The sequence below is a fragment of the Artibeus jamaicensis genome, unplaced genomic scaffold (assembly GCF_021234435.1).
Source record: "Artibeus jamaicensis isolate MK-2021 breed Jamaican fruit bat unplaced genomic scaffold, CSHL_Jam_final scaffold_614, whole genome shotgun sequence".
In the NCBI taxonomy this organism is placed as follows: Eukaryota; Metazoa; Chordata; class Mammalia; order Chiroptera; family Phyllostomidae; genus Artibeus; species Artibeus jamaicensis.
Window position 1 is genome coordinate 511949 of NW_026522050.1, and position 25925 is coordinate 537873.

The 25925-nt window shown below is 56.5% G+C and overlaps 1 protein-coding gene across 3 annotated transcripts in view; it reads right to left on the bottom strand.

The window, feature by feature from the left end:
- Positions 1 to 8548: 8548 nt before the first annotated feature.
- PACS1 (phosphofurin acidic cluster sorting protein 1) overlaps positions 8549 to 25925 on the bottom strand; it is a 127567-nt gene continuing 110190 nt past the window's right edge. For all 3 annotated transcript variants that reach the window (XM_037135233.2, XM_037135232.2, XM_037135234.2), the window contains exons 11-24: positions 22665 to 22745; positions 21234 to 21349; positions 20927 to 21062; positions 19697 to 19801; positions 19050 to 19156; positions 18251 to 18405; positions 18008 to 18118; positions 17162 to 17264; positions 16701 to 16743; positions 14568 to 14610; positions 14095 to 14230; positions 11400 to 11626; positions 10031 to 10150; positions 8549 to 9934 (exon numbers count right to left, since the gene is read on the bottom strand). In XM_037135233.2, the coding sequence (XP_036991128.1) occupies positions 9819 to 9934; positions 10031 to 10150; positions 11400 to 11626; positions 14095 to 14230; positions 14568 to 14610; positions 16701 to 16743; positions 17162 to 17264; positions 18008 to 18118; positions 18251 to 18405; positions 19050 to 19156; positions 19697 to 19801; positions 20927 to 21062; positions 21234 to 21349; positions 22665 to 22745 (1599 nt within the window). In that variant the 3' untranslated portion in view covers positions 8549 to 9818. The remainder of the gene's footprint in view (positions 9935 to 10030; positions 10151 to 11399; positions 11627 to 14094; positions 14231 to 14567; positions 14611 to 16700; positions 16744 to 17161; positions 17265 to 18007; positions 18119 to 18250; positions 18406 to 19049; positions 19157 to 19696; positions 19802 to 20926; positions 21063 to 21233; positions 21350 to 22664; positions 22746 to 25925) is intronic.

Consider the following 25925-nt stretch of genomic DNA (forward strand, 5'->3'; position numbering starts at 1 on the left):
TCACCCACTCCTGCCCCAGTCTCCTGAGCCTTCTCCATCCTGAATTCTCTTTTTTGAGTGCAGTTTAGCACGTCTGCCCAGACACTGCTTTAGAATGGGGTGCTCGGTCCAGGGCCCAGGGGTGCAGCCGGTAGTGAGCTGCATAGATCCTGGAGGGGTGGTCCGCTCTTCACAAACGTGCCTCCTGTCTCCTTCAAACTTGCAAGTCAGGCTGACTTTGACAGCCACCGCATTGTGTCTGCTGAGGGCTGGCTTGTCAGCTAAACCCCTAGACTGCCTGTGTCCCAGTCATATCCAGACAGGTCCTTCTCCCCAGTCCTGTGCTTTTGCCAATTATTTTGTTCTCACAGTGGCTTTTTTTTTTTTTTTTTAGAGAGGGGAAGGGAGAGAGAGAGAGAGATTGATTTGTTGCTCCACACATTCACGTATTCATTGGTTGATTCAGTCAGGGATCCAACCCTCACCCTTGGCGTAACTGGACAACACTCCAACCAACCAAGCTACCCAACCGGGGCACCCAGTGACTTTTAAAGGTAGCTAGTAGAGCCATATGATGCAAAACTCAGAAGGCAGATCCAAGTTACAATGAAATGTAGTTCTTTCTCTCTGACCACTGTCCTCAGCTGTGCGGCTCCCCTGCCCAGAAGCACCTGCTGTTGCCAGCTGCTGTGTCCATCAATTGTGTTGTTGGCATCAGCGCAGGGCTTGTGTTTATCCTTGTCAGTTTCATCCAGTCAGTTTTCCTCCAGGATCCTGAAGACCAGAGTCTTTTGCATTTGAGGTCTGTCGTCCTTTTTTCATTAAAGCCCTCATGTGGGCCTTATCTCCCAGGGGGCTCTGACTGGGGTGTGATTAGGCTGCCTCTGGGCGTGGAGTCTCCATCTACCCATGACTGCACTCCCAACCAGCCTACGTGTGTACGGGGAGGAAACAGAATCTGGAGCCCGGGACACCTTTGTGGTTCTTGGCGAGGCTGGGTTTCAGAATCTCCAGTGAGGAAACTGTTAGAAGGCTGTCTGTCTAGAGACTGGGATTTGGTGGTGCCCAGCCCTGGCCATCGATTCTTTTAAAACTGCAGCTGTGCCCATGATGTGTCCTCAAGGCTGAAAGGTGGTAAGACTTCCTGCTGTTCCTGGGGAGCTCAGCCTCCCGGCCACCACTGTGTCCTTCCCTAATCTAGAGTCCAGGCCATGTCGTCCCAGTGCATCAGGGACAACACTGACCACATGGAGTAGAGGCCAAGATAACCTGATGGGGGAACTTAAGAGTTGGGAAATTTTAGTTTTAAGTTATAGTTAATAAGCTTAGTAGTTGCTGCATGAAAAAAGCTACTGTTTCAGGAACCAAAGGTGGGGCCCATCCCGACTCCAGAAGACCACAAGCGGTTCCACCTTTGTGCCCCAAGAGGACTACAAGCCATGAGATGGTATCCGAGCCATTGTACTCCAGGGAGAGATGTCCTGCTACCCAGGACACAGGACACAGATACAGAATTTCGGCAGCCACATGGCCTGGCCTGGCAGCCACATGGCAAATCTGTACCGCCTCCTCCGGTGGCCTTGCAGCAAGACAAGTAGGGCGCCCTCCCTGCTCAGAGAGAAGGCTCACAGGCTTTGGGGCAGACGGAGCTCAGTTCAAAGCCACGTCAACCAACGAAAGGATGCTGGGGAAGAGGATGCTAGGGAAATTGCCAGACTTCGGCTTTTATCTGATTAGCCTCCTTCCTGAATTCCAAATCCCTTACCTATTCTTTTTCCCTTCTTATAACAAGGCTGGCATGAAAGGAAATGCAGGACAGTCTGTTAGGGTGCATAACCCGCCATCTTCTCAGATCTCCAGCCACCTGAATAAAGTGCCCATAAAAATTCAATCCCAGTCTCTGCTTATTGGGTCTGGTGGTGTGACAGGCAGCATGGACACTGAATTTTCCAATTTCAAACCAAGGTCAAGGTACTTGTTCACACCTGCACACAAGTACGGTTGCACACAGCCTCAGGCAGCTTCACCGAGAGGCACGGAAAACTCGAACACCTCCATGTGCAGGGATTTGCAGGCATGCGCAGGTACAGACCACACATGGCCAAGCCCAAACCCGTATCCGCAGCCCCTGCTTTCTTTCCTTGTGTGTTATCCCCATCCGATAAGAGAGCACATTTAAAAAATCATCTTTTCCCAGGTGAACGGTGGAAAGAGAATTTTCCCATCTCTCTTTGTGGCTTCTGCTGGGTCCTTGTTACGGCGCTTCTGCCAACTCCCTGCCATCTTGACGGTTTCTCTGAGATGCTCTTTGGCCAGCTGGCCCCGCTCCTCCCTGCCTGCCCAGCGCGGTGGCAAGGCCAGGCCCGCCCTGTGGGTTCTCAGGCTCTTATCTTGCGCTCAGCGCTTGACCTTGCTGTGTTCAAACCTTTTCAGCCACTCGGCTCTTTATTTCGCCTCTGAGGATTACATTGTGTGTCTCCCACAGGAAGGGATTGTTACTTCGCGGCTCCGTTCTGCACCCCCACCCTGAGCTCTTGGTCTCATGCCAGGCTGCTGATGGGCGCTCAGCTAAGGGAGAAGAGAGGAAGGAGCCCGGCTCCTGGTGATTCAGCTCCTTATGCCACTTCGAGCAGAGTTCATTCGGGTCCCAGGCCTGGGGAAGTCGCTCTTGCTACTTTTAACATTGCTTTCTCCCTGAAAATCCCTCCCTGTGCACCCACTCTTCTCCTGGGGTCCTCAGAAGCACTTGCCCCACTGAAGTCGCCTTTGAAGTGGCCTGGGGGGCATTTTATCAAGCATATCCCCTGTGACATGTCCACGAGGACACCCATAAATGCTCAAGATTGGAGGCTCCTCAGAGGTCATGGCTCCCCATGCAATGCACACCTCTCACTTCCTGAGGGGCCTATGCCATTGTGAGCACCTCTGGGTGTCAGTTTTTTCTGCTAACAAACCAAGAACTGAGTCTGCAGCCACGTGGCAAATCTGCACCGCCTCCTCCGGTGGCCTCCCAGCAAGACCAGTAGGGTACCCGCCCTGCTCAGAGAGAAGGCTCACAGGCTTTGGGGCAGACAGAGCTCAGTTCAAAGCCATGTTCTTCACCTGATAGCTGTGCAGATTTAGGCTTGCTATTAACTTTCTCTGCTTCCTACAGAATGAGGCTCCTGAGACCTACCTTGCTGGGTCCTCGAGAGAACAAAATAAGTAGCAGAGTTCAGGTGTTAACATGATGCCTTGCACATCGAGACACTATTTCTAGTGGTTTGCTTATTGTCACCATCAGGCTCACTCTTGAGCAGATCCTGTGCTAGTTAATGGAGAGTGGGGAGACAAAAACATAAAACAGGGTGGTCTCCGCTCACGGGGATGCTGGGGAGAAAACCCCTTCAGAATGAAAGCGAGGGACACATGGGGCCTCGAAGGAAAAGGCAAGTCCGAGTGCAGCCCGCGCTGAGATGTTCGGTGCTGGGCACGGGAGCTCGCCCGGCTGGGGTGGTCTCTCCGTCTGCCCAAGGTCTGCTCCCCCTCACGCTGAGGAAGCCTCCAGTTTGCTCGACGCCAGCTGATGCCCACTGTGGACAGCGCACCCTCCTGGCCCCGAACCCACCACCTCCCACCAGGATCTCCTCCAGGGAAGTTCCGCCACCTGCCCGTTCAACCGTGGCAGGTAGCCAGTCCCGATCCTTGACTCCCTCCTTCCTTTGACCCTATTTCCTAACCAACCTGTTGATCCCTCCCCTTACATAAGGCCCAAGCCTCCATTTCCCCCACCTCTCCTACCCTTGTCTTGGTCTGTGTCTCGGCCACATCTTCTCTGAACTGCTGTGGTACCCTTCCGACTCTCCTGGTCTCCGGTCTCATTTCCCTCTGCATGTGGCAGCAAGGTGGTCTTCTAAAATCTGTCCCCTAGTCTTTCCGCCTAACGCCCTTTCTCGGCTCCCTGCAGGTCTTACAATGAAATGCACGGTCCATGCTCTGGCCCAGGGAGCTGGAAGGCTGCTCGGTGTCCTGGCAGCTTCCTTCTCTGCCCAGTCCCTAACCGTCCCCATTGCTTTCCAGCCACACAGACCCCTGTGGCTCTCAGAATGGGCTGGACTCTCTCTCGTCTCTGGTTGTTGCTGTTCCTGTACCCAAAACATCCATCGAGTCAGGCATCTTTTGCTCAGGTGGCATTGCTCTGCGATGTCTTCTCAGACACCCCCACCCCGAGCCGGGTTAGACGCCCCTCCCGCCATGCAACCTGTTGTGCTGTGCAGCGATTGTCTGTTTGCCCTCGCGTGTCTCGGAGTTCTCATATAGGTGAGGGCCCCACCCTGTGCTCAGCCTGGTGCCGTCATGCCCAGGACAGGGGCTGGCCCACAGCAGGAACTTAGCTCGTGCAGGACACACGGACGGTTGGGGAGTTGGCATCTGGGCAGGCCCTTGAGAGGTGGCCTGGAGTCTGATAACCTGGGTGAGTCACCTGGCTCCTTCACCGAGGCCTGGGTGCCTCGGACAGGCAACTGAGCCCGGACACATTCCCGCACCTAGCCACATGTTTGCCAGGCACCTGCGTGCTGGGGGCAGGAGCTGCGACACAGAGTGTATCAGCCCCAGCCCCTGCCCTCCTGGGACTCATGATGTGCCCCTCCTGATGTGGGACACCGACGTTTATGGCCAGTGACAGTCTTTGAGCTGCATGGTTGAGAAAACCTTTCTGAAGAAGTGACTAGCAGGCAAAAGGGGTTAAGTGTGGGGCAGTGAGAACATTTTGGGGGGACCAAAGAGCATGTGAAGGCCTGTGTGCAGGGAAAAGGGATCTGATCACTGAAAGGTCAGCTGGGGCGGGGGCAGGAAGCAGCTGGAAGAGAAGTTACTGGCAGGCCCGAGGGAGCCGGGATTGGCGGCTGTGTTCAAAGGGCATCAGGAAACCTCTGCAGGGCTCCAACAAGGGAGGCTGGCGGGCGCTCTGGCTCACGTTTGAAAACAGTGTCTTGGAGGCAGAGTGGACAGGAGTCACTGTCGTGACACAGGGGGACTCGTTGGTTTCTGGCTTGAATGATAGTAGGGATGAGGGTGCCACTTATTAGAACTGGGAAGATAGAAGGACATCTCCCGGCCATGTGAGGTTTGAGATGTCTGAGGTTTGAGTATTCGGGGCAAGTACATGGTGAGAACGGACAGCCTGGAGTTGGGAGGGGAGCACTGACCTTTGATGTCCTCCTCAGTGAAAAGGAAGCCGCAGGCAAACCTATTTCCTGGGGCCGCACTGAGGATTCCGAGAAACTGGGTGGGGCAGGGACATGGAGACAATGAGGCTGGAACAATAGTAAACAAAACAAGTAAATAAATAAACCACAGGAAGCCCTCAGCAGCAGTCTGGTCATCGGCAACAGTGAGAGGGCTGGTCGCACCGCTGGTCCCTGCACAGACAGGGCAGTGGGCAGTAAAGGGACTTCAAGTGGTGGACACAGGGGGTAGCTGCTCTCTCCTGGGTGTGGCCGTGCTTGGTGCCTGCTGTCACCAGAGCCAGACGGGCAGGGCTGCACCTGGTCTGGTCCGCATTTCCTCGGCTTGGTGGTCCAGGTGCATGTCCTTGAGGCGCCGTGTCGATGGGCATGACCTTGACAGGATGCACCAGGAGACCCCCATGGAAGGGCACTCTGCGAAAAGCCTGACCGGGGCTCCTCAAAACTGCCATGGTCATCAAAAATGGGGACAGTCTGAGGAACCGTCAGAGCCCAGAGGACTCAGCATAGCGTGCACCCCGGACGGGATTCTGGAATGCAGGAGAGGCGTTCGGGGAGGACTGCAGGATCGGAGTGAAGTGCAGTCGACAGTAAACGTCACACTCATCTAACACGTTAGTAACAGGGCAGACGGGCAAGGTGTAGACAGCAACTTTGTCCTGTCATTGCAACTTTAAAGTAAAAGTTTATTTAGATTAAAAACAAAATGAGTCTGGAGTCGATGTGCAGGAAACACACGGGCTCTTCCATACTCTGTGCCAAGATGCCACCTCTTTGCCTTTGGAGAATGTTTCTGGCGGCCTCGCGGACTGTCTTGTGGCGGTCGGGCCTTCGCCTCTCAGCGGCTGGTGGGCGAGCTGCCTCTGTGCGAACCTCCCATCTGTGTTGCTCGTTTCTGGGGGCCTGGAAACCATTCCACACAACCCTCTTCCACCTCTTTGCTCTGAGCAGGAGTCTGTCTTCTTCCTCCAGGGCCTCCGAGGAAACTCGGGTGTCCTTGGGCTGAGTCCTCAGAAGATCTGAGCAGCAAGTGTGGATGAGGAACCCTGTTGCAACAGGACGAGGGCCTTTCATTCTCTGTCACCAACACACACTGTGCGCCTGTAATGAGCCAGAGGGCATCCTGGGGGCCAAGGATGTAGCAGGGGAAATGATCCTGCTTTCTTGGAGTTTACATCTCGTGGGGAGAGACAAAGAAAGAACAATTAATGCCAAGGAGTGAGAAGTTCTAACAAAAACAGAGAAGGGTAGAGAAAAGGAAGGTGCTGGCAGAATGACAGGGTGAACAGGGAAGGTCTTTCTGAGATGAGCTTTTGGCCAAGACTTGAATGAAGGAGCAAACCACATGGACCTAGGGGAAGGAGCAGAATGGGCGGGCAGGAGGAATGGCTTGTGCAAAGGCCCTGAGGCAGACTGCAGGGCATGTCTGAGGAATGTGCAGGCCAGTGAGCTAGGGGTGAGTGAGGGATGATCACGCAGCCCTGGGTGGCGGGGGTCAGACCAGGTGGGCCTGGCAGGTTGTGATGAACAGCTCCATGAGCTGTTGGGTCACTTGGATCAGTAACTTAATATAATATGATTAACATTTGAAAAGGTTCTCTCTGGCCCTGGTGTGAAAAGACAACAGGAAGGGTAGGTGGAGCAGAGATGATGAGGCCCCTGGAGCAGTATGCAGACGAGAGGGAGCCGTGGGAGCTGCTAGGTCCTGGGTCTGTCCTGAGGGAAAGCCCAGAGGACTTGTTGGAGGACTGGACGAATGGACGTTGGGTCTGAGAGAATGAGGAGCCCCGATGATCCTAGGTTTCTGGCCCCGGCAACAAGGAGGGAGAGGTCTGTGTGCCCGGGCGCTTCGCACCTTGGGGTTGGGGTGGGGGTGGGGCCCGGGGTGTCGGTGTTTCCAGGCTCCCAGATGAGGAGGGACGGGAAAGGAGGCTGGCAGAGAGCAGCCCGTCCAGGGGGAGGAGAGCAGTGCTGGCCGCAGGCCAGGCAGAAGGCAACTCCGGCAGGGACTGTGCATGTCCGATGCCACTGATGGGCCGAACAAGAAGATGGACCCTTGGATTTGGCAGCCCAGGTCTTGGGGGACCTTGGTAAGGGGACTTTTGAAGGGCTGGTGAAGAAAACAGCCTGAAGGAGTGGGAGGATGCAGACAGGGGCAGCGAATAGCTCTCTTGAAGAATTTTGCTCTCAGGGGAGCAGAGGCGGAGTGGCAGCAAGGGGATCAGGGATCAGGGATCAGGGATCAGGGATCAGGGATCAGGGAAGGTGGTGCTTTAAGCCCGGGGGCTCTCGGTGTGTTCGTGAAGGAGCCACAGAGTGGGAATGGCCGACACCAGAGATTTAGGGGATCGAGCGCAGGAGGCCCTGGAGCAGGTGGGAAGGGCCATGGAAGGTGCAGGTTGAGGCCCTGGACTGGGCAGGCGGCTGGAGCTCCTGCTTCCTCCTTCCCCTCATCTCCCGCTGCCTTCCCCACCTCTGCCCGCCTCTCCCAGGGGCTCCCAGATGCCCACAGCGCCTGCCCTGCTGGCGACTTCCACTGCCCTGCCCTGGGGACCACTTGTGTCCTCTCTAGTCTGTGTCTGAGGTGCTTCCTGCTGCTTCCTCTGGCTGACCAGACTGCACGCCTGGGTGGTGACTGCCTTGGGAGGCAGGGTTAGTTCCCTTTTCCAGGCTGTTTGCATAGGGCCACGCCCCCGGGCCCCAGGCCCCCTCGGTTAGGTCATCAGGCCACGGGGCTTGGGGAGCCGGCAGCCTGCCCCACTTGGCCGTCCACCCTCTTTGGCTGTCTTGCAGGTGAGGACGCTACCTTCTTGGAGGTGGTGGCTTGGCGCACAGGCCTGTCCTGGCGGAGTATGGAGACCTCAGCACCAGGGCGCAGGGGCTGTTCGCTGTCTCTAAGGTTAAGGGTGTCAGAAAAGCCTCAGTGATGGACCCCAGACCCACCCATCACCTGCAGAGGCAGAGAGCCCTCTGCTCTCAGCCTTTACCAACTTCCAGAAACCATGGCAGGATGTCGGCCTAGTAGGGGAGGGAAGCCAAGTTCGAATCCTCAGTCAGATGAGCGGCCTGACATGTCACTGCCTTGGGAGGTGGGACTGGGGACGGAGAGTCCCAGGAAAAAATGGGAGGTAGATTGGCAGTGGCATTATTTGTTTCTGACCTCTGCTTGCCCCCTCCTGGCAAGACACCTTCAACCTCTGTTTCTGCAATTAAAATGGGGACGTGCTTTTTCCCAAAGCCAGTCCTGGTTGATTTCGAGTGGAGCTGGCTGCCTTGAGCAGAGGCGTGGGGGTTGGACAGATCCTGTGTGACAGGAGAGGCACGGAAGTCCAAGGCTTGCATCTGGTAAGAAACCACCGATTTATTGAACGAAAAATCCAGCATCCACTCGGTCCCTCCCACTCCGCACTCCCTCCGGCTAGGAGAGCGGCGCAGCCCAGGAGATGCTCGGGACAGCCAGGCTGAGCCGTGGGTCAGGGCTGGGCAGTCTGGGGGAAGTATGGAGAACGAGAAAGACATTTTTCAAAATGAAGTCCTGTGCAAACTTCTGGAAGGGGTCAGAGGGCAACGACACAGTTCTGGAGGTGCTGGTGGGGAGCGGAGGGCTGTGGCTGGGACCCCGACCCAGTGTGCTCAGCCTCTCCCGAGAAGGCTGAGGGCTGAGGCCGGGGAGAAGCTCAGACCCTGAGTCCACGGGGAGAGGGAAGGAACGGAGCCTGCTGCAGAGACCCCGGACTGAAAGGATGGGGTCTCCACCCAGACCAGGGGCTGGGGCGTGAGGTGGGGACGAGCACGGCAGGGAAAGGGAGACGGACAGACATGCTGGGCACAGGGATGAGGGGCTGGGGTGCCACAGACAGTACACCGGCGGGGGCTGTCTCCTGTCTGCCGAGTCCAGAGTTTCGGGAGGAGACTGGGCTGTGCTGGGTGCAGGGGCGGGGGGCAGAGGGGGAATCAACGAGGGGAGCCACAGGACGGGCCAGTGCGCGGGCACGTCACACAGGGCTGCCCAGAGACTGGCCGTGCAGAGAACCAAAGAAACGCTGAGGACACGGCCCGTCCACAGGGGCCTGGGGGCGGTGAGTGTGTGTGGGGGACCGGGGGCCTCTCCGTCGCAGAAGCACACGGCACTGCCACAGAAACACTGTCCGGGGGGTGAGGGAACGGAGGGCCCTGGGCTCAGGCGGAGCAGCTCCCATCACTGGGCTGTAGAAGTGGGAGGGGAGGTGGGCTCCCTGACGTGGGCCAGGATTCCGGGTTTCCTATTTCTGCAAAGGGAACCGGTGCCACTCGGGGGAAAGAGGTCGGGAGTCACGGGAAGGAAGGCCTGGAGGATTCAATTCCAGGGACTGGTGCCCCAAGGCAAAATCAACATGCCTTGGGCCCGGAGCGGGAGGGACAGGGAGAGGGGGGATGTCTGCCCAGGGACGGGACTGAGCAGTGGGGAGGGCAGTGTCCCCAGTGGCAGTGTCCTTCAGGACTGGGCAAGGGAGATGCAGGCCCCAGAACCAGGGAAGGGGGCGCTGAGCCTGGGCCTGCTGGCCTCCCCCTGCCCGCAGGCGGCGAGGCTGTGGCAGTGCCAGGAGGGAGAGTGGCCAGGAGACGGTGCCCTCAGGTGGTCTTGCTGCCACTGAACAGTCCCACTGGAAAGTGCTTGACGTGGGTGGGCCACTGGGCCGCCAGCTGGAAGAACTTGATGTCGCTCCACTCGACCCCATCGATGGACACTGCGGGTGACATGGAAAGGCAGGGTGTGACCAGGACTGCTCAGGCCATCTTCCCAGGGTCCCTGGGGAGGTCCCCCCTCTCCGAGCCGTGCTCACCTCTCAGCATGGTCTGCTGCTGCTTGGCCGAGCAAATGAGGCGGCTGATGCCTTCGATGACCTGGCTCTTAGAATCCACCTCTTTTTCTCGAGGTTTCTTGCTCAGGAAGATGGTGGGAACTGGAAAGCAAGCAGGAGCCCGTCTGTCACGGCCCCGGGTGAAGCAGCCAAGCCTCCCCTCCCCCACCCACGGCCTCCTTCCCGTGGGAAGCAGAGGTGGTTTGCAGAAAGCCAATCCTTCGTCCCCTGCTCCCAGGACCTTGTGAGTCCCTGCTCGGTCTCCGCACAGGCGGCCCCACCCCGAGGCCTCAGTGACCTTCCTGTGTAATGAGGACCTGGGCCAGGGTGGTCTCTGAAGTCCCTTCCAGCTCGAAGCTCTGGGTGGCCTGGGGGGCACACGCAGGCCCTGCAGGGCTGTGCCTGCTGTCGCTGGGAGGGAGGCCACCAGCAGTGTTTGCACCGGCTCTGCCTGAAACTCGGCCCCCGCTCCGCGCCCACTCCGATGAGGCAGGAACAGGAGGGCACTGCTGGGCTGACGGCCCACCCCAGGCCAATCTTGGGGGCGCAGCTGCAGGTTTGGGCACGGCCCCCTGGCTGCCCACTCAGGGACCTCTGAGGAACGGAAGGATGAATGGAAAGTGGCACAGATGCTTTGGGAGCCCTGGGAGAGAGAGGGTCCAGCAAAGAGAAGCAGCTTCCTTCCTGGCAGCTGGGAGTGGGATGTGGTCAGTGCCCTGGGGTCACCCCACCTTCTGCTGCAGGTGCCCGGTCAGGTCTGTGGCACATAACCCGCAGCAAGTACTGCCCCCGCGTTGGTGGGCTGTGGGGGTCCCTGTCCCAGTCTCCCAAAGCACCGGACCCAGGACCACCCCAACTCCACCTCTGGTGCCTTAAACTACCCCTCTGATCTCAGATGTGCTATATTCCCCTTAACTCACAAAAAATAGCCATGCTGTAGCTCATGGAGGCTGGGTGGCCTCCAGGGTTGGGTGTGAATGCACTGCTCCACGGGGCCATGGGGACCTCGGGGCTGTGGCATGGAGGTGTCCTCCTCTGTCACACGGTCCATCCCTGAGGGCAGTAGCCAGAAAGGCTCACTTCCTTATGGCAGCACTAACTGCCTCAGTCCTTGAGGAGCTGATGCGCAGCAGACAGGGACCAGTGGCTCCCTGGGGATCATTCCTTCCTTACAGAGGGAGGGTGCTGTCCCACAAGAGGAGGCGGGACCCCCTGGGTGACGCAGGCCGGACCACATGATACTAGTGCTGCTGTACCCTCATCCAAGGTCTCCCAGAAGCAGATTCCATCCCAGACCCTGAGACAGTGAGTCTGGTAGCCCTGATGGTCCCTGGCCTCAGATGTCACCTACCTTTCTTGTTCTTCTCTTTGGTGACCACAGTCATGGCCATGGTGCCAGAGAGCTGGGCTTCCCCACCATGCGGCAGGCGGGACACCTGCACTGAGCGAAAGACACTCTTCAGGGTGTTCTTGGAGCTGGCATCTCTCTTGTCACCTTCCCTCCTCCGTTCACCGGGGTGGCCCAGCCAGTAGTCCACCTGGAGGCCAATCACGTCCCCATATGGACTGTTGGGGCTCCTGGAGAAGGGACAGTAACGTGGAATAGGCTCTGCCCTCAGCTCCAAACTACATGGCCTGGTGGGGGATGGAGTTGGGGACCAGCAGGCCGTGGGAGGGGTGGGAGGAGGAGGCCGACTGAGCGCCTGCAGGTTCCCTACAGTCTCACAAAAGTGGTTCACGTGGGAGTGAGGGTCAGGCTGGCCTGGGGACAAAGCCAGGAGAGGGTAAAGGCCTGGATGACTGTGAGAGCCCCCGCCCCCCAAGGCACTGGGGTGCACAAGCACAGGCACCCGCGCATGCGTACAGGGCCAGGGGACCGAGCTTGCAGGTGAAACCTCAGCCCCGCCGGGGCCGCAGCAGCCCCAGGGGAGCCGATGGGTGCTGACCTGCGTCCTCCTCTTAGTTAGGGCACTTCGAGCTCATGGGTAATTTTAGCTCCCGGGAGAAAAAGAGCTGATATTTTCTTGAAAGGAGGCGTCAGACACAATAGGAACATAGGCTACAAAATCATCTGACATTTCTCTTTCTGCCTCATTTCAGCAGTTCTGTGAAACACAAACTTAAACTGGCCGGGAAGGAGGTCGGGGTAAGCGCTGGTCCCCAGGAAGCCTAGAACCCAGGGTCACTGGGGCCACATGTGGGATTTCCTCCAAGAACACTTCATATTCTTCAGAGACCCACACTGTCAGGGGTGGCTCTGGAAAAGCCGCTGGCCAGGGCCCATGCTCTCCACTGCTGCCACCACAAGGACCATTGTCAGAGGGACAAGAAAGAGGCGAAGGCAGAGGAAAAGAAGAAGAAAGGGAAACAGAGGGAGGAGGAGCAGCAGGGCGCCCCCCCCCCCCGCCCCGCCCCGGCAAATGCCTGCTCCTCTGCCGCCAGGCCTCCACCCGACAGCTGCCTGCGGAAGGCCTCCCTGACCAGGGGCTCTAGCCTCTGGATTCGTTGGATCCTAAAGAAATTCCCTCCCTGGCTGGTGTGGCTCAGTGGATTGAGCACCGGCCTGCAAACCGGAGGGTCACTGGTTTGATTCCTAGTCAGGGCACATGCTCCCCACTTGGGGGCGGTCCCTGTATCTGTCACACATTGATGCTTCTCTCCATTTTCTGCCTCCCTTCTTCCCTCTCTAAAAAGTAAATAACATCTATAAAAAAGGGGAGAAGAAAAGAAATCCCCCAACACCCACTTTCTGCAGTACCTCTTGCAATCGACATAGCTGCTCTGACCTTGCTGGGGCCCAGCCCTCCAGCCAGCCCTCAGTCCACTGCGCGGGTGGACAGACTGGGCTTGTGGGGGGCAGAAGCACCTCCCTGGGGCCAGGCGCCGACACACAAGCTCTTATTCACGCCTCACTGACCAGGCTCCGTCACCTGTACTCTCAGGGTTGGAAACGAAGCTTTGTAACTTCAAAACCTTCAACGAAGGTTTTTTGCTTGACCCACTTCAGCTGGCTCCTGAATCTTCTCTAGGCCCATCTGTGTGTATGCCTCCTTATAAAATCCAGTTTTAGCAAAAACCTCGCTAAGTCAGCCAGCAAGAACCCCCATCATCCATGTCTGATCACGCTGGATCCCTGATCAGTTTAAGCCTCCCCCACGCCTCCAGGAGATGCCTGATGCCCCAGCCTGTCTTCACTGAGAATCCCGCTGGTGCCCTGGCTGTGTGGCTCATAGATTGTGGACCGAAGGTTGCTGGTTCAATTTCTGGTCAGGGCATGTGTCTGGGTTGTGGGCCAGGTCCCTAGTTGGGGGTGTGCAAGAGGCAACCAATCGATGTTTCTCTCACACATTGATGTTTCTCTCCTCTTTCTCCCTCCCTTGCTCTCTCTCTAAAAATAAATAAAAACAACCTTTAAAAAATGGAATGAAGTGACACATGCTACCACATAAATCTATTAAAAAAAGAGAGAATCCTGTGACCACGTCAGTTTGGCCAGAATCCCGGACCCTGAGCCCTCCTCTCAGTAATCTCCTGTCCCCTGGCCCCATGCTGCTTCTGCTTTGTGGCTCTAAATCCTCACTTGCTTAGGTTGAGCCCCGTCTTCCCCCTGCTGTGCTCCCTACACCTGCCGGGAGAGCCCTGCCTTGGACAAAGTCTCCCTTCCTGTGCTTTAACAGGAGTCGCTGACTACGTCCCAGAGCTGCAGCTCAAACCAGGTGCGTCTGACTCCCACGCCCGTACTGTTTGCCATGCTGCGCGGTTCCGAGACAAGATACGTGCGTGGCACCTTACAGGCCACGGGGGCCTCTCATTCAACCCCGTGACGCTGAGACAGGCAGGCAGACAGAGCCATGTGGTGACCTGCCTGGCCGCTGACCCGGTCTCTGCACTCTAACCCCCGTGCTCTCAGCGCCGTCCTCCCCTCTGAACTCCGTGCGTTCTCACTGTGCCAGGAGGCCGCAGGCAGCAGGGAAGCCCTGGACCCCGACAGAGGGGATGGAGGGAAGGACCGGAGGGAAGGACAGGTACGAGTGAGAGAGCCTTACCCCACAACGGCCAGGGCACTGCTCATGGACGGGGAGGAAGGAGGGGTGGCCGTGGCATCTCGAGTCAGACCTGAGCTGGAGGGCGGTGATGTGGAGGGCACGGTAAGGCTGACCACAGGTGAGTCATCCCCATCACCTATCGGGTGACAAACACAGTTGGCCAGAGGAAGCCGCCCCCGACCTGTTGGTGACAAGGAGTTGAGGTGCATGCTCCTCTGGCTCAGTGGCAGCCTGCTCTCCTGTGGGCCTTAGTACCCGTCCGCCTCCCCCTGCCGGCGCTTCGCTGGGGAGTGAGGGTGCCCCCAGCGCTCCTGCTCACACTCTGACTCCACCGAGGCCACCCGAAGTCTTCACCTTCCGGCCTGCTGGACTATAGGAGGCTGGGAAGGGGGAAGGGGGAAGGGGGAAGGGGGAAGGGAGAAGGGGGAAGGGCCCACCCTCACTCCGCAGAAGCCACGGGGTCCCACACTCACCTGCCGTGGAAGGAGAGTCTTCAACCAGACCCACCTTCACCACCTGGGAGGACAGAAGAGACAGAACTAGGTCCTCTCATGGGAGCGGCAGACACGCGGACCCAACTAGAAGCAGACAGCTGGGTACAACCCCACCACTACACGTTATGTGATCACAGGCCTTAAATCTTGGTGAATACAGAGTAGCCCAGATCTTAAAGAGATAAAAAGAACCCAGTTCCAAAAGTTGAGGCGGGGCACAGGAGACCTTGCAGCTCTTCTCCAGGGATGAGGGCGAGGGCACCTGATCTCCTTCCATCTCAGATCACGTGGGCAGGAGGCCATCCCCTCACAGCAGAGAGAGAAGTGAAGAGCCACCCTCAGAAAGCTGAGGGAGCCGGAGTGTGGCAGGGAGGAGCCCTCCGCAGCCTGCCCGTGGCCCCAAGCCGAGAAGCAGCCATGCTGCTTCCTCCTTCCCGGACTTCCTGGGATCTGGAGGAATACCAGTGAGGAAGGGTCCCCACTTCACCCCTTCTAAGGTAGTGGGGTTGATTCCTGCTTCCCAAATAATTTTAGGTGTTGCGTAAAAAATTCTGGGGAGGAGAGATGGCGCCCTCCAGTGGCCAGCAAAGGGCACAGGCAGAGACAGACTAAATGCCAGAGCTGTGATGTCAAGGGACCGAAGTCCTGCGAACTGGCAGGCCCTGGGCACCTGGCAGGGGCTCAGCAGAGCTGGGAGGCCACAGAAGGTGGACCCAGGGGGCTGGTGGAAAGTGAAGATCATGTGCAGATGGTCCTCTTAGGCTGGCTGCTCAGAACACAATGCTGCCATTCACTGAAATGAGTCCCAAATTTCCTACACATTTTCAGATTCCAGACAGTAACACATCGACGCTGAAATTCCTGGATACAACTCCTCCTGCTCCCCTGGCGCTGAAGGAGGCGGCCACCTCCTTTGGTTGTTTGAATTTACATTTTTTATAGCTCTCCCTCTGCAGCTCAGAGTGGGTAGCGATCCACCCACAGCTCCGTGAAGATGTGAGTTGGCTGCCACCCAGGTGACTGGCCAGGGTCCTAGGCCCCCAACACAGCTATGGGAGCAGCCCCAGTGGCTAACGAGGACTGACTGGACCAGCCAGAAGGGAGGTTCTGTACAGCACGAGAAGGGGCAAGTGCATCTCCCCAGGCTCAGGCATCTTCTGAGATCCTTCAAGACACCTAGCATCCGAGATGAGCAGAGGACAGGGACAGGGGCAGCTGGGCCCTCACCTGCCCCTTCACACCAGAAGCTACGAGGTGTCACTGAGGAGACCACAAACAGGTATGACCCGACTCGGAAGGGAAGTTTGATCATCTCCTACATGGAGCGGAAATCTGAGTCCAGTCATACTTTCTCTGGCAGAGTCTGGCCCCTGCAGGTCAGCTGTCCCCTCGGGGCCCCCTCTCTTGGTAAATCTGTGTCTTGTGGCCCAACAACCGCCAAAGGAACCAAAGATGGATACTACCCGATACCACAGAGCCATGAGGTGGTCCCCTTCCAAATCCACCAGTAGAGGGATTCTCCTTTGTCTAAATGGGGGAAAGAGACCCTCATTCTCAGTGGTCTTTCTGACCCTGAAGATGGAAACAACCTATTTCCTGGACTTCTCTTCAAATATCATCTATCGTTCGCTTGGAGGCATCTTTCCCCTCCCTGGGCCTGCAGGAGCTACGTGCTGGACGTCACTTCCTGGGCCACGGCACCAGGTGCAGGGCCTGGTGTACTCCACAGGAGGCGCCGGTGATGATCAGGGTGGTGCGTGATTCCAGAAAGGAGCCGCTGAAAGGAACAGCCAGCACGTGTGCGAGCCCAGAGGCTGTCTGCCTCGGCACCACGACACTTGGGGTCGGGTCACCCTCTGTGGCGGGGGTTGGCCTGTGCACAGCAGGGTGTTTAGAAGCATCCTGGCCTCCACCCACAAGATCCCAGTAGCACCCCCACTCCCAGCTGTGACAACCCAAAACGCTTCCAGACATCGCCAGATGTCCCGGGGGAGCACCGCCTCCGGTGAGAACCACTGTCTAGATGAGCTTGTCCTGTGCGTGCGTGTGTATGGGGGACACGGAGGCCGGGAGAACGGGTGGGGCACAGAGGAGAGGGGAGTCTGTACTCACGCCAATGAAGGGAATAAACTTCTGATACGAGTCTTCATCAGGGCTGTGGGGAGAGACAGGAGAGCTGAAGGTCAGTGGGGAGGCCGTGGGGGGCTTCTCGTGCTCTGCGGTGGCCCCGAGGGAGTCCAGACACATCTCTCCATCAGGCTTCAGGCACGAGGAGCCGCAGAATGGAGGCCCGAGACCCGATTCTGCACACTAGACCCCCTGCTCCCACTGTGGAGTTTCAGTCCCTGGGGTGGGCTTCTCTGTACTGAGGGCACCCAGACGGGCGCAGAGGCCCAGGGCAAGGGAGGGCGGGCAGGGCGGGAGACAGGAAAAGCACCGTCTCTCTGTCTCTCACGTTTTCCCGGGTTCCTACACAGGGAAAAGGGTAGGAGGGGAAATGTGGAAAAGCGAAGATTCAAGGCCGATCTAGCCACCCCACCTATTTTTAAGAAATCTCCCAAAGTGAAACTTACAACTTGTGCCTGCAGGTCAGCATGGCTTCAGCCACAGGAAGCTGGTGTGTCACGCCCGCCCCGCTGATGTACTGCATCACCCGCCCCACCACGTCCAGTTGCTCTGCAGAAAAGCCAGGAGGTGACTCCAACTGACTGCAGCAGGCAAACCTGACAACCCGCCTAGACAGCCCCCTTCTCGAGACCCAGGAGTGGAGGCAGAGGTTCTACAGATCTGATGGTTCTGACTCTAAAGCGCCAGGGGCAAAGGCACTGTCCTCTCCCTTCCACCCCTCCTGCCTGCTGTTCTTCCGGGCCCTGCTCCCTGCCAGGCCGACCGTGCCTTGCTCCCAGGCCGCCATCTGTGCTCACACCGACTTTATAACCCAGAGGAACCCCTCCACTCCACCAGTCTGTGCCCGTCGCTTCCTGCAGGGTCTGAGGAAGCATCTGGCGCCTGAGCCTCACAGAGCTCCAGCTCGATCCAATCCTTGCCGCTTCACTCTGTTTCGGGACAATGTGGCTGGTGTGGTGTTATTTGTGCATCAGCAGATGCTTAGCAGCTCTCCTCTGCTCACATTTGACCTGTACAACTAGGCACATCCCCCCTAGCACTACTCCCCGTGGCCCTCCTTATTTCTGATGTACCGGAGCACAGCAAACCGCAGAGACTGAAGGCACGCAGGGTGGAAGGGCTACACTTAACGGGCCTCCACTTACTAAGGCTGAGAAGGCGAACATACGAAGCAACTGGGAGCAGCAGAGCTGCAGGGGAGGAAGAGGCGCGCACGCAGGCCTCCTGCAGCCAAGGCTGGCTCTCCCCGAACCAGGCGCATTCTGCCTCAGTCCCTTATGAAGGGACATTACCTGTCACTGGGGGCTCCGAGCGACTGAACAGGTCTCTCCAGGCAGGATCAAGGAAGGCGCTGCTGTATCTGCTATCGACTGAGCCTAAGTATTTGGCCACAGGGTGAGAACCTGGCAGGTGGAGACCAGAGAAGCTGAGCGAGTTATCGAATGGGATAAGGGCCTGACCCCTGACTGCTCCTTCCGAGGACCCCACCCACCACCTTGATACCCTGATACAGGAGGGGGATCTGGCGTCTTTACCGAGGGGAATGATGAGAAAGCGCATGTAGCCAAGCCAGTCGGACGTCTTGCTGGCCAGTGACTTGACAAAGAACCGGAGGATGGAGCTCAGGTACGTCTGGCCGCCCAGGGCTGCTACCTTCACTGGCCGAGGCATCGAGGAGTTGCAGTTGCAGCTGGGGAGCAAGGGGACAGTCACAACCACTTTCCGGAGGTTTGCCAGCAGCCTGCTCAGAGGAAGGCTCCAAGCTCAGACTTAACTTGATCTCAATAACCCACAGGGGAGAAACAAACTAACAGGTCACTGTCTAGAAGGAAAATGGAGTTGGCTGAAGCTAACAGGGAGACAGGTCAGTGATGCCCCTGGGGTCAGGTGGGCGTGAACCCAGATGCCGGGATGCCCAGAGTCTCCCCCCGGCAGGGACTCTGGGTCCCACAGGAGCTCCTAGGAGGGCAAACCCTGGCTCTGGACGCCAGGCAGCATGGGACGGTTAGAGGAATGGGGGAAAGGGTCTTTGCAAAGCCCAGGTCCTCTCTTCCTGGCCTTCTCCATCCTGGGTTTAGGAAGAGGATGAGGCAGGTCGAGGTATGGCAGGACTCCAGCTGGGCAGGCAGGGAGGGCAGGTGAATGACATTTTTCATACACTGACCCTCTGGGGACAGCAGGGACATCTGAGCACCATGACTCGCCTCTGCCCCACCATGCACTGACGTGGACTATTGGTCTGATGAGGCCAGGGCATCCTGTCACTGCCTGGAAGTCAGGGGGAGGGGGAGGGGAGAGGCACCCCACAGGGCAGGAGAGGTGTCGAGTCCTTACTAGCGCTGGATACGGGTGAGCAGGGCAGACAGCACGGCCTGGACCTCCACAGTGGAGCAGGTGCACACGACAGGCTTCCGCTGGTCCTGCAGCAGCTCTGCCACATACTGGGGTGGGGAGGAAAGGAGCAGGGACACTGGTGAGGCCATGGGGCAGGGACACGGCTCCCCCACAGGTGCCAAGAGGGTAGGCGGGGCCCAGACCAAGCTGCAGGGTCCTGTCCTTTGTCCTTCAGACCACGGGGAGAGGCATTTAGGCATCGGGATCTAACTGGGTGGACAGCGGCAGTGGGTGGGGGCTGAGCCGCCTTCGTGGAAACTACGGGCAACCACTGGCATCACAGCGCTTGGCCCGCCTACGGGACCTTCGTCCCGTGACGCTGACACACACAACCGCCCTGGAAGAAGGTGGAACGGGCGGTACTGCTGCTTTTTTTCACAGATGAGAAAACTGAGGTACTGGAAGTGACTTAAGGCCCATAGGGTGGAAAATGACAGAAGCGGGACCAGCATCCAGAGTTCGTTCAGGGTAGAAGGAAGCCGAGATACGGGATCCTTTTCTTATTCCTTCATGCCCTGCCTCTCACACCACACCCCTGGTGTGCTCTCCAGGACTTTCCCCCTGGGCCCTGCAGTCCAGCACTTTACCTGGCCCTGCCAGTCCGTGGTGTTCACAAGGATGACGTTTTCCGGGAGGGCTGCATCTGACACCAGGATCTGATTCAGTTGGTCGTATACCACCTTTCTTGGAATCTGCAGGGACAGAAGTATCTGTGAGGCAGTTCTCAGGGCGGGCCAGTGGGTAGAGGATTTCTGGAGCAGGGGTATTCGGAGAGACTAGGCATCTGCGGAGGAGACCCAGAGTCCCACTGGTCAGACCACAGGGGAAAGAAGGACGGAGAATAGCAGAGAGAGTGCTCAGGGAACACACGTGTCTGCGGGAGTGAAGCCACAGCATCCCTCCCGGCAGGACAGGCAGGCAAAGCTGGAGGCGCAGGAAGCATCCCACGGGGAGTGCCAAGGCGGGCAGACAGGGCAGGTGGCCTGGAAGGACCCGGAGAGGAGGGAGAAGGTGCTGAGCAGGTGCTCCCGGGGGCGGGGCAGGAATGAGTGCACTGGGAGAGCAGTAACCGGAGGGGCGCTGAGTGCTGGGCGGGGCCTGGGGCCAAGGGAACCAATGGCATTCCAGGATGGAAGATTAGCAGGAAGGACAACACGTCACTCCCAGGCGCTGGGCTATTCTAGTCTTGGGTTCATTTTCAGCTAGATAATAGCGTCAAACTCAGGAAGCCACGCTGCCACAAACTTTGCTCTCAATGGTATTTGTCAGGCAAACCAATAGGCTTGCTGTTAACTCCAGAAGACAGGAGCTGTGTGAGGTGTTGGCTCCAAAGAAGTCCTTCCCCAAGCCCTAGAGCCACTGGCCTTCGAAAGGCAAACCCAGTTCCCAGTGTCCACTTTCTTCTGCGCTTCTGCAAAGCCCACTCTCTAAGGTCTTTCAGCCCTAACGTATCAGAGTCTGGGCTGGGGTGTCCGGCGAGATCCTGACGGCTGCCATCTTCTAGAACCCCAGTCAGCTCGAAACCTCCACTCCAGTGTCCGACGTAGGCAGAACAAGCCAGGTGGGGAACTGCCACTTGGGGCTGACAGCAGGCTGGGGCAATGCTAGCATTTCTTACTCCATGCCCTAGCTCCTTGCAAACAGCCCCAAAGCCAATTACAGTCTAGTGGTAAATAACAAGTGTGCTAGACTTCTCTATGTAGGTCTGCTTTTAAGGCTTTTACTTAGAGCATTTCAAAGTGGTCCTCCTTCCTCTCACTTAACCGCCCAGGAAGACAACGAGATGGAAACCGAGGCGCAGGGATGCCAGAGGGTACCTGTGCACTGTGGCCCAGGTCCGGGGACCGCTCGCTGTCAGAGCTGTTGGTCCTTTCACTCAGGGGCTTGGAGAGCTGCCGCTCCTTCAGGGGTGTGCTCCTCTTCTGCCGGGGAGTGTGTCCCCCTTCCACTTTGCTGCCAGACACACGCAAAGGAGGTGGTGAAACAGCCCCTCTGAGCCCAAGCCACTGCCAGCCCACTCCTCTCCAGGCCACAAGCCTCTGCTGAGCATGGTGACAGCCTTGTACCACTGCTTGGCTTCCTTCCTTCTACCCCGTTTCCAGAGCTTCTTCCCATCCTCAGTACCTGGGTGAGGCAGAGCCCTGGAGATCTGTTTTGCTGGACTTCATAGGAGTTTTGACTTTCTCGGGCACAACCAGACTTGTGCCCCCATCTGCAAACATGTCCTGGTCAGTGATCTCCTGCCAAACAGGAAGGGAAGCAGTGAGGGTTACTGCTTACTTAGCGCCACCAGGAGCCTCGTGGAGCCTGGAGCCACGCAGGGCCCGTGGCCATCACGAGGAGCGTCGGTCACTCCCTCTCCTTTTCCTGCTCCCCCTGCACCCTGTGGGGACACCACGGTGCCGGACACTGCCTTAGTATTCGGTCTGTCCTCTACCTCTGTAAACTATTTGTCAACACACAACCCTGAACTGAGGACCTAGCTTCTCTAGGTGGGAAGGAGAGTTTTAATCAGGAAGTAATAGGACTGACTTCTACTTTTAAACGGCCACTGTGCAGTCTGGACCAAAGTGGGCACGAATGAAAGCTGTGTTACCCAGATTACCGGTGAACTACAAAGTGCAAGTTGTAGAGTAAGTTTTAAATCAATCTTGAATCAAGCCTCATGTTTTGTCATATACTGGATCTTTAATGCAGCATTATTTACTAAAAGAAACATAAGTTTAAAATGACTCTTTCTTGGACTCCACTAAACTCCCAGGTCTCGCTGTAAGGCTGGTGCACAGCACACCCCCACAGGGTAGTCGGGCGAGTTCTCTGCTCCCTCCCACCAGGTGCACTCCCGTCCCATCGGGTGAACTGCAGCGTATCCTGTGAGGCCCAGCTCCGCTGTCCTCCCCTCGGTGGATTCCCCCTGTCCCTCCCTGGGCCTCTACCCGGGCTGTGCACAGGTTGGCTTTCCTGCTGCAGGGCTGCATCTCGAAGGCCGAGGCGTGTTCTCATGTTTGCATCTTCAGTGCTCAGCACATACAGCTGCCCGATATGTGTGTGTGTGGAAGTCAACGTGTAATTACATTGCGCAGCCCGGCCAGTCCATTCCACTTCCCTGGGGCTTGGCCCGCTCTCCTGGGCAGCTCTGGCATGTCTCAGAGCAAGGAGTGCACCAGAGATTCCTCAGAGACTTAATGCTGCGGCTGCCTGGCCACAGTAAGAGCAACGGGGGAGAAGGAGGTGGTTTTTTTAGGGGAAGACACCGGTCATCATCCCTCTCAGAAGTAAATGAAAGTGAGAGAATGAGAATTACTCAAACTGGTATTGATCAAATTAAAGGGCAGAATGGGAACAGTTCTGGTTCAATAATTTGGGGACTAACCTGGCCCCTGGGGGAGGTTATTTCCATGAGCAAGGATTTCAGGAGAAAGAGGACACAGGACATTCACAAGCCCATAAATTTAGGGAAAATTTCCATGGTGGTTCTAAGGATCTTTTTGCCTTTATTCCTAAAGACACAAAAGCTGTTCTGAGACTGAAAACGGGAGCCTGAACTGTGCATACCAGAGTGTCTGTTTCGGTCAAGCTGTCATCTTGGTTTTTAATCCAAGCAGATTTGACTTTTTCTAGAGCAGCCAATTCCATCTGTAAAAATTGTAATAATTAGTCATCACCAATCCAAATCATTACCACTAACTTGTTTTCTAGGCACCCAAGAAACTTAAAATACTTTCACTTACTTTAAAGACCTAATACAATCTTTGGGATTTTCATCTTATGAGGAGGTTATTTTGGTGAAAACTAAGCCTCAGAAGGGTCAGTTATTTTTATAATCATTAAATCAGTAACAGTGAGGTATGGAACCCAGACCTTCTTCCTCTCCCAAGGTGCCACTAGGGAAGAGAAGCTCCGAGTTGAGAGGGCTTTGCTACGGGGTCCAGGAAGTCCTGCCCAGGACGCAGTGAACCCCCTGCCCAGGAGGAACATATGGGGCCCCGTCTGCTTGCCAGAAATTGCTGAAAATAAAGGGAGGATCTTACAGGTTGTTGATTGTGAGACTAAAGACATTCATGGTAGCCAAATGCTTTTTCTAGGTACAAAACACCTAGAAAACCCTCAAACGGAACATACCGAGCAAAAGACACCCAGTGTCAAGCCATTTGGGTGTGAATGAATTCTCCCTCTATATCCAACTCTTATCAGTATTTCTCATAAAAACAAAAAAATTACTTTGCAAATACAGACAGTCAGATTTTCATATTTGCTAATACTGCTCTGGCTGTGCATATGCCAATATCAAAGTCATGATCAGCTGAGGGGTGTGAGACTTAGAGAAAAGATGTATTTTTAAAAATTGTTACAGGAGTTTATTTGAGCCAACTGACGACAATGTTGGGGAGCAAGACCTCAGATGCTTCCGAGAGAAGGTATTGGTCTCAGTGAATCTCTCTGTTCTTGTGGGGAACAGAAGGTCAGAAAAGATCAAGCCTCTCCCCCTTCCTCCTACTCACTCACAACCCTTCCTCTAAGTATCAGTAAGCCAAGGAGCACTGAGAAATATCAGGCTAATAGGCTGGCGGAATCACTTGGCAATCTAATGAGGAAGGATCACAGAAGTGGGCCTCTGTGTCATTCTCCAAACCAGGGCCTCTCCACCTTGACTCTATTGACAGTGTGGGCCCAACCCTTCCCTGGGGTCGGGCCGTCCTGTGTGCTGTAGGATGTTCGGCACATTGCTAGCCTCTACCTACCAGATTCCAGTAGCAGCCCTTTATCCCCACCCCGCCTCCTGCTGTGAAAACCAAAAATGTCTGCAGTCATCGCCAAATGTTCCCTGGGAGGCAGAAATCATCCCCAGTTGAGAAGCCATCTGCAGGACGAACCCAACAGGCTGCAACCAGACCCTGGGACCCCAGACCTTGAGATGCTTTGGCTCAGGGCCACACACAGTAGGCTGCCTCCAGACTGCACAGCCAGGCCATCTGCACAGTGTGTGTAACAACAACCAATGTCACAGTAGAACCACGTTGAAGTCCTGGTCAGACTTCAGTCTTGGATTTCACTCAGTTTTGGATCTCAGCGTGACGCCACTCTGCTGGACGGTCAAAGCGGCATTGCCCTCTCGTCTAGCCTGTGACCCCGCAGCCTCCACTGCAAAGCCGCCACGCCCAGCAAGACCAGTAACTCGCACGGGGGTTGAAGGGCACTGCCGGTTTTTGACGGACTCTTCTAGGTACTCCCAACAACCCCGCTGGGAGCGAACTCAAACACATTTCTATTCCCGCTCCCATAAATGCCAGGGCTGTTCTCACCGCAGGACCCTGGGACACGGGCAGTGCAGTGGCCGTGTCTGTCGAACTGTGTGGCACTGGAGGGAGGCGCTAGCAGTCTGGAGCACCGTGCCCGTGGATGCACAGGCTCCTGCGTGGGGGGCCCTCCAGCTCTCGTCTTTCCGGAGGACCAGCCAGCCTCTGGCACCACTGTTTCCAGTGCTATGGAAACCGCAGTTTTTAGCAGCAGGCAGTCCCAGCTGAAAGTCTGCATCTCCTGGTCTGTCAGGGCCTACTGTTATCGGCTCAGAGGCTTCTGTGTGCTGAAGTCTTGGGAAAACTCAACAACTGTAATAATTTCTATTAGCAGAAATCCCTTCTGGTTCTAGTGATAAACTAAATCCTCTAGCATTTGGGGAACAGAAAGAAAAATTGAGAAAAATCAAGAACGATGCTAGGAAATCTGGGAGACAGGATGAACGCGTGCAGGCCTGCCTACACAGGCCCAATCTCGGTCCTTTCTCCCAACACGTCCAGGAGTTCTCCCTGAGAGCGCAGCCCCGCTCCACAGCCCCTCCCCAAAGTGCCTTTCACACGCCAGGATTCCAAAGCTGCACACCCACATCAAGACATATGGGGATCTTCAAAATAGAAATGTCACAGAGAATCAGCAAAGTGAGTACGAAATCTGGCTAAGGAAACCAGAATCTGAAAGACTTACTAAAAAGACACCTAGATTCTATCGGTTGCGGTGAATCACTCCAGCCATCACCCAACACTGTGCTAGAGGTCCCATCTGCATTCTCTCAATTGTGTCTTCACGCCACCTCGTAAGGCATGTGCTTTAAACAGCGACATGGATGAGGGAACGCGGGCCTGGCAACTGCCCCACGTACAGCCAGTGGGCTGAGGAGGTCAAGGTCCAAACTGGGCAGTCTGACTCCAGAGCACAGGTTCTCTACCCAGCCCTCCTCTTCCCCAAGTGGATGTTTTGCCCAAACAGGGGCCCGGAGGCCACTCTGTTGTAAAGACTGATTTCTTTTCCCGACTTAATACCAACGACCCCCAGCATTTACTGAGCATTCACCCCATGCCCAGTGCCGTGCTGGGGCTTTTGGGCTGCTACCTCAGTTAATCATTTAACTGCGTCGTGTTACAGCAGAGCCCTGTTCTGCATCCCAAGGACACTGACATGGTCTTCCCTCGGCCAGATCCTCCTCACTTATGTTCATATTTAAGATGGACCTGGCTCTAGTGGTCAAGGATCTGTCCACATGCACAGTGACAATTCAGCAGGGCCATCCAGCCGCCCTGGGAGAAAGAGCAGCCGTGTCCTAAACATAAATGATAAAGTGAGGCGTCCTCAGCTCCAGATCACATGAGCCTGGGCTGGAGAGTTGCTGAAAAGTGCAGGGTCTGCAGGCCTGAGTTTTCTCTGTGTGGGGGGTTCTCAGTGTTGCATCCTCACTAACCTACCTGGTGTCACTGTTCCAGGGCCAGACTGCCTGTGCACCTTCACCAGGAGGAGGGATTAGGTGGAAGACAGCCCCACCTG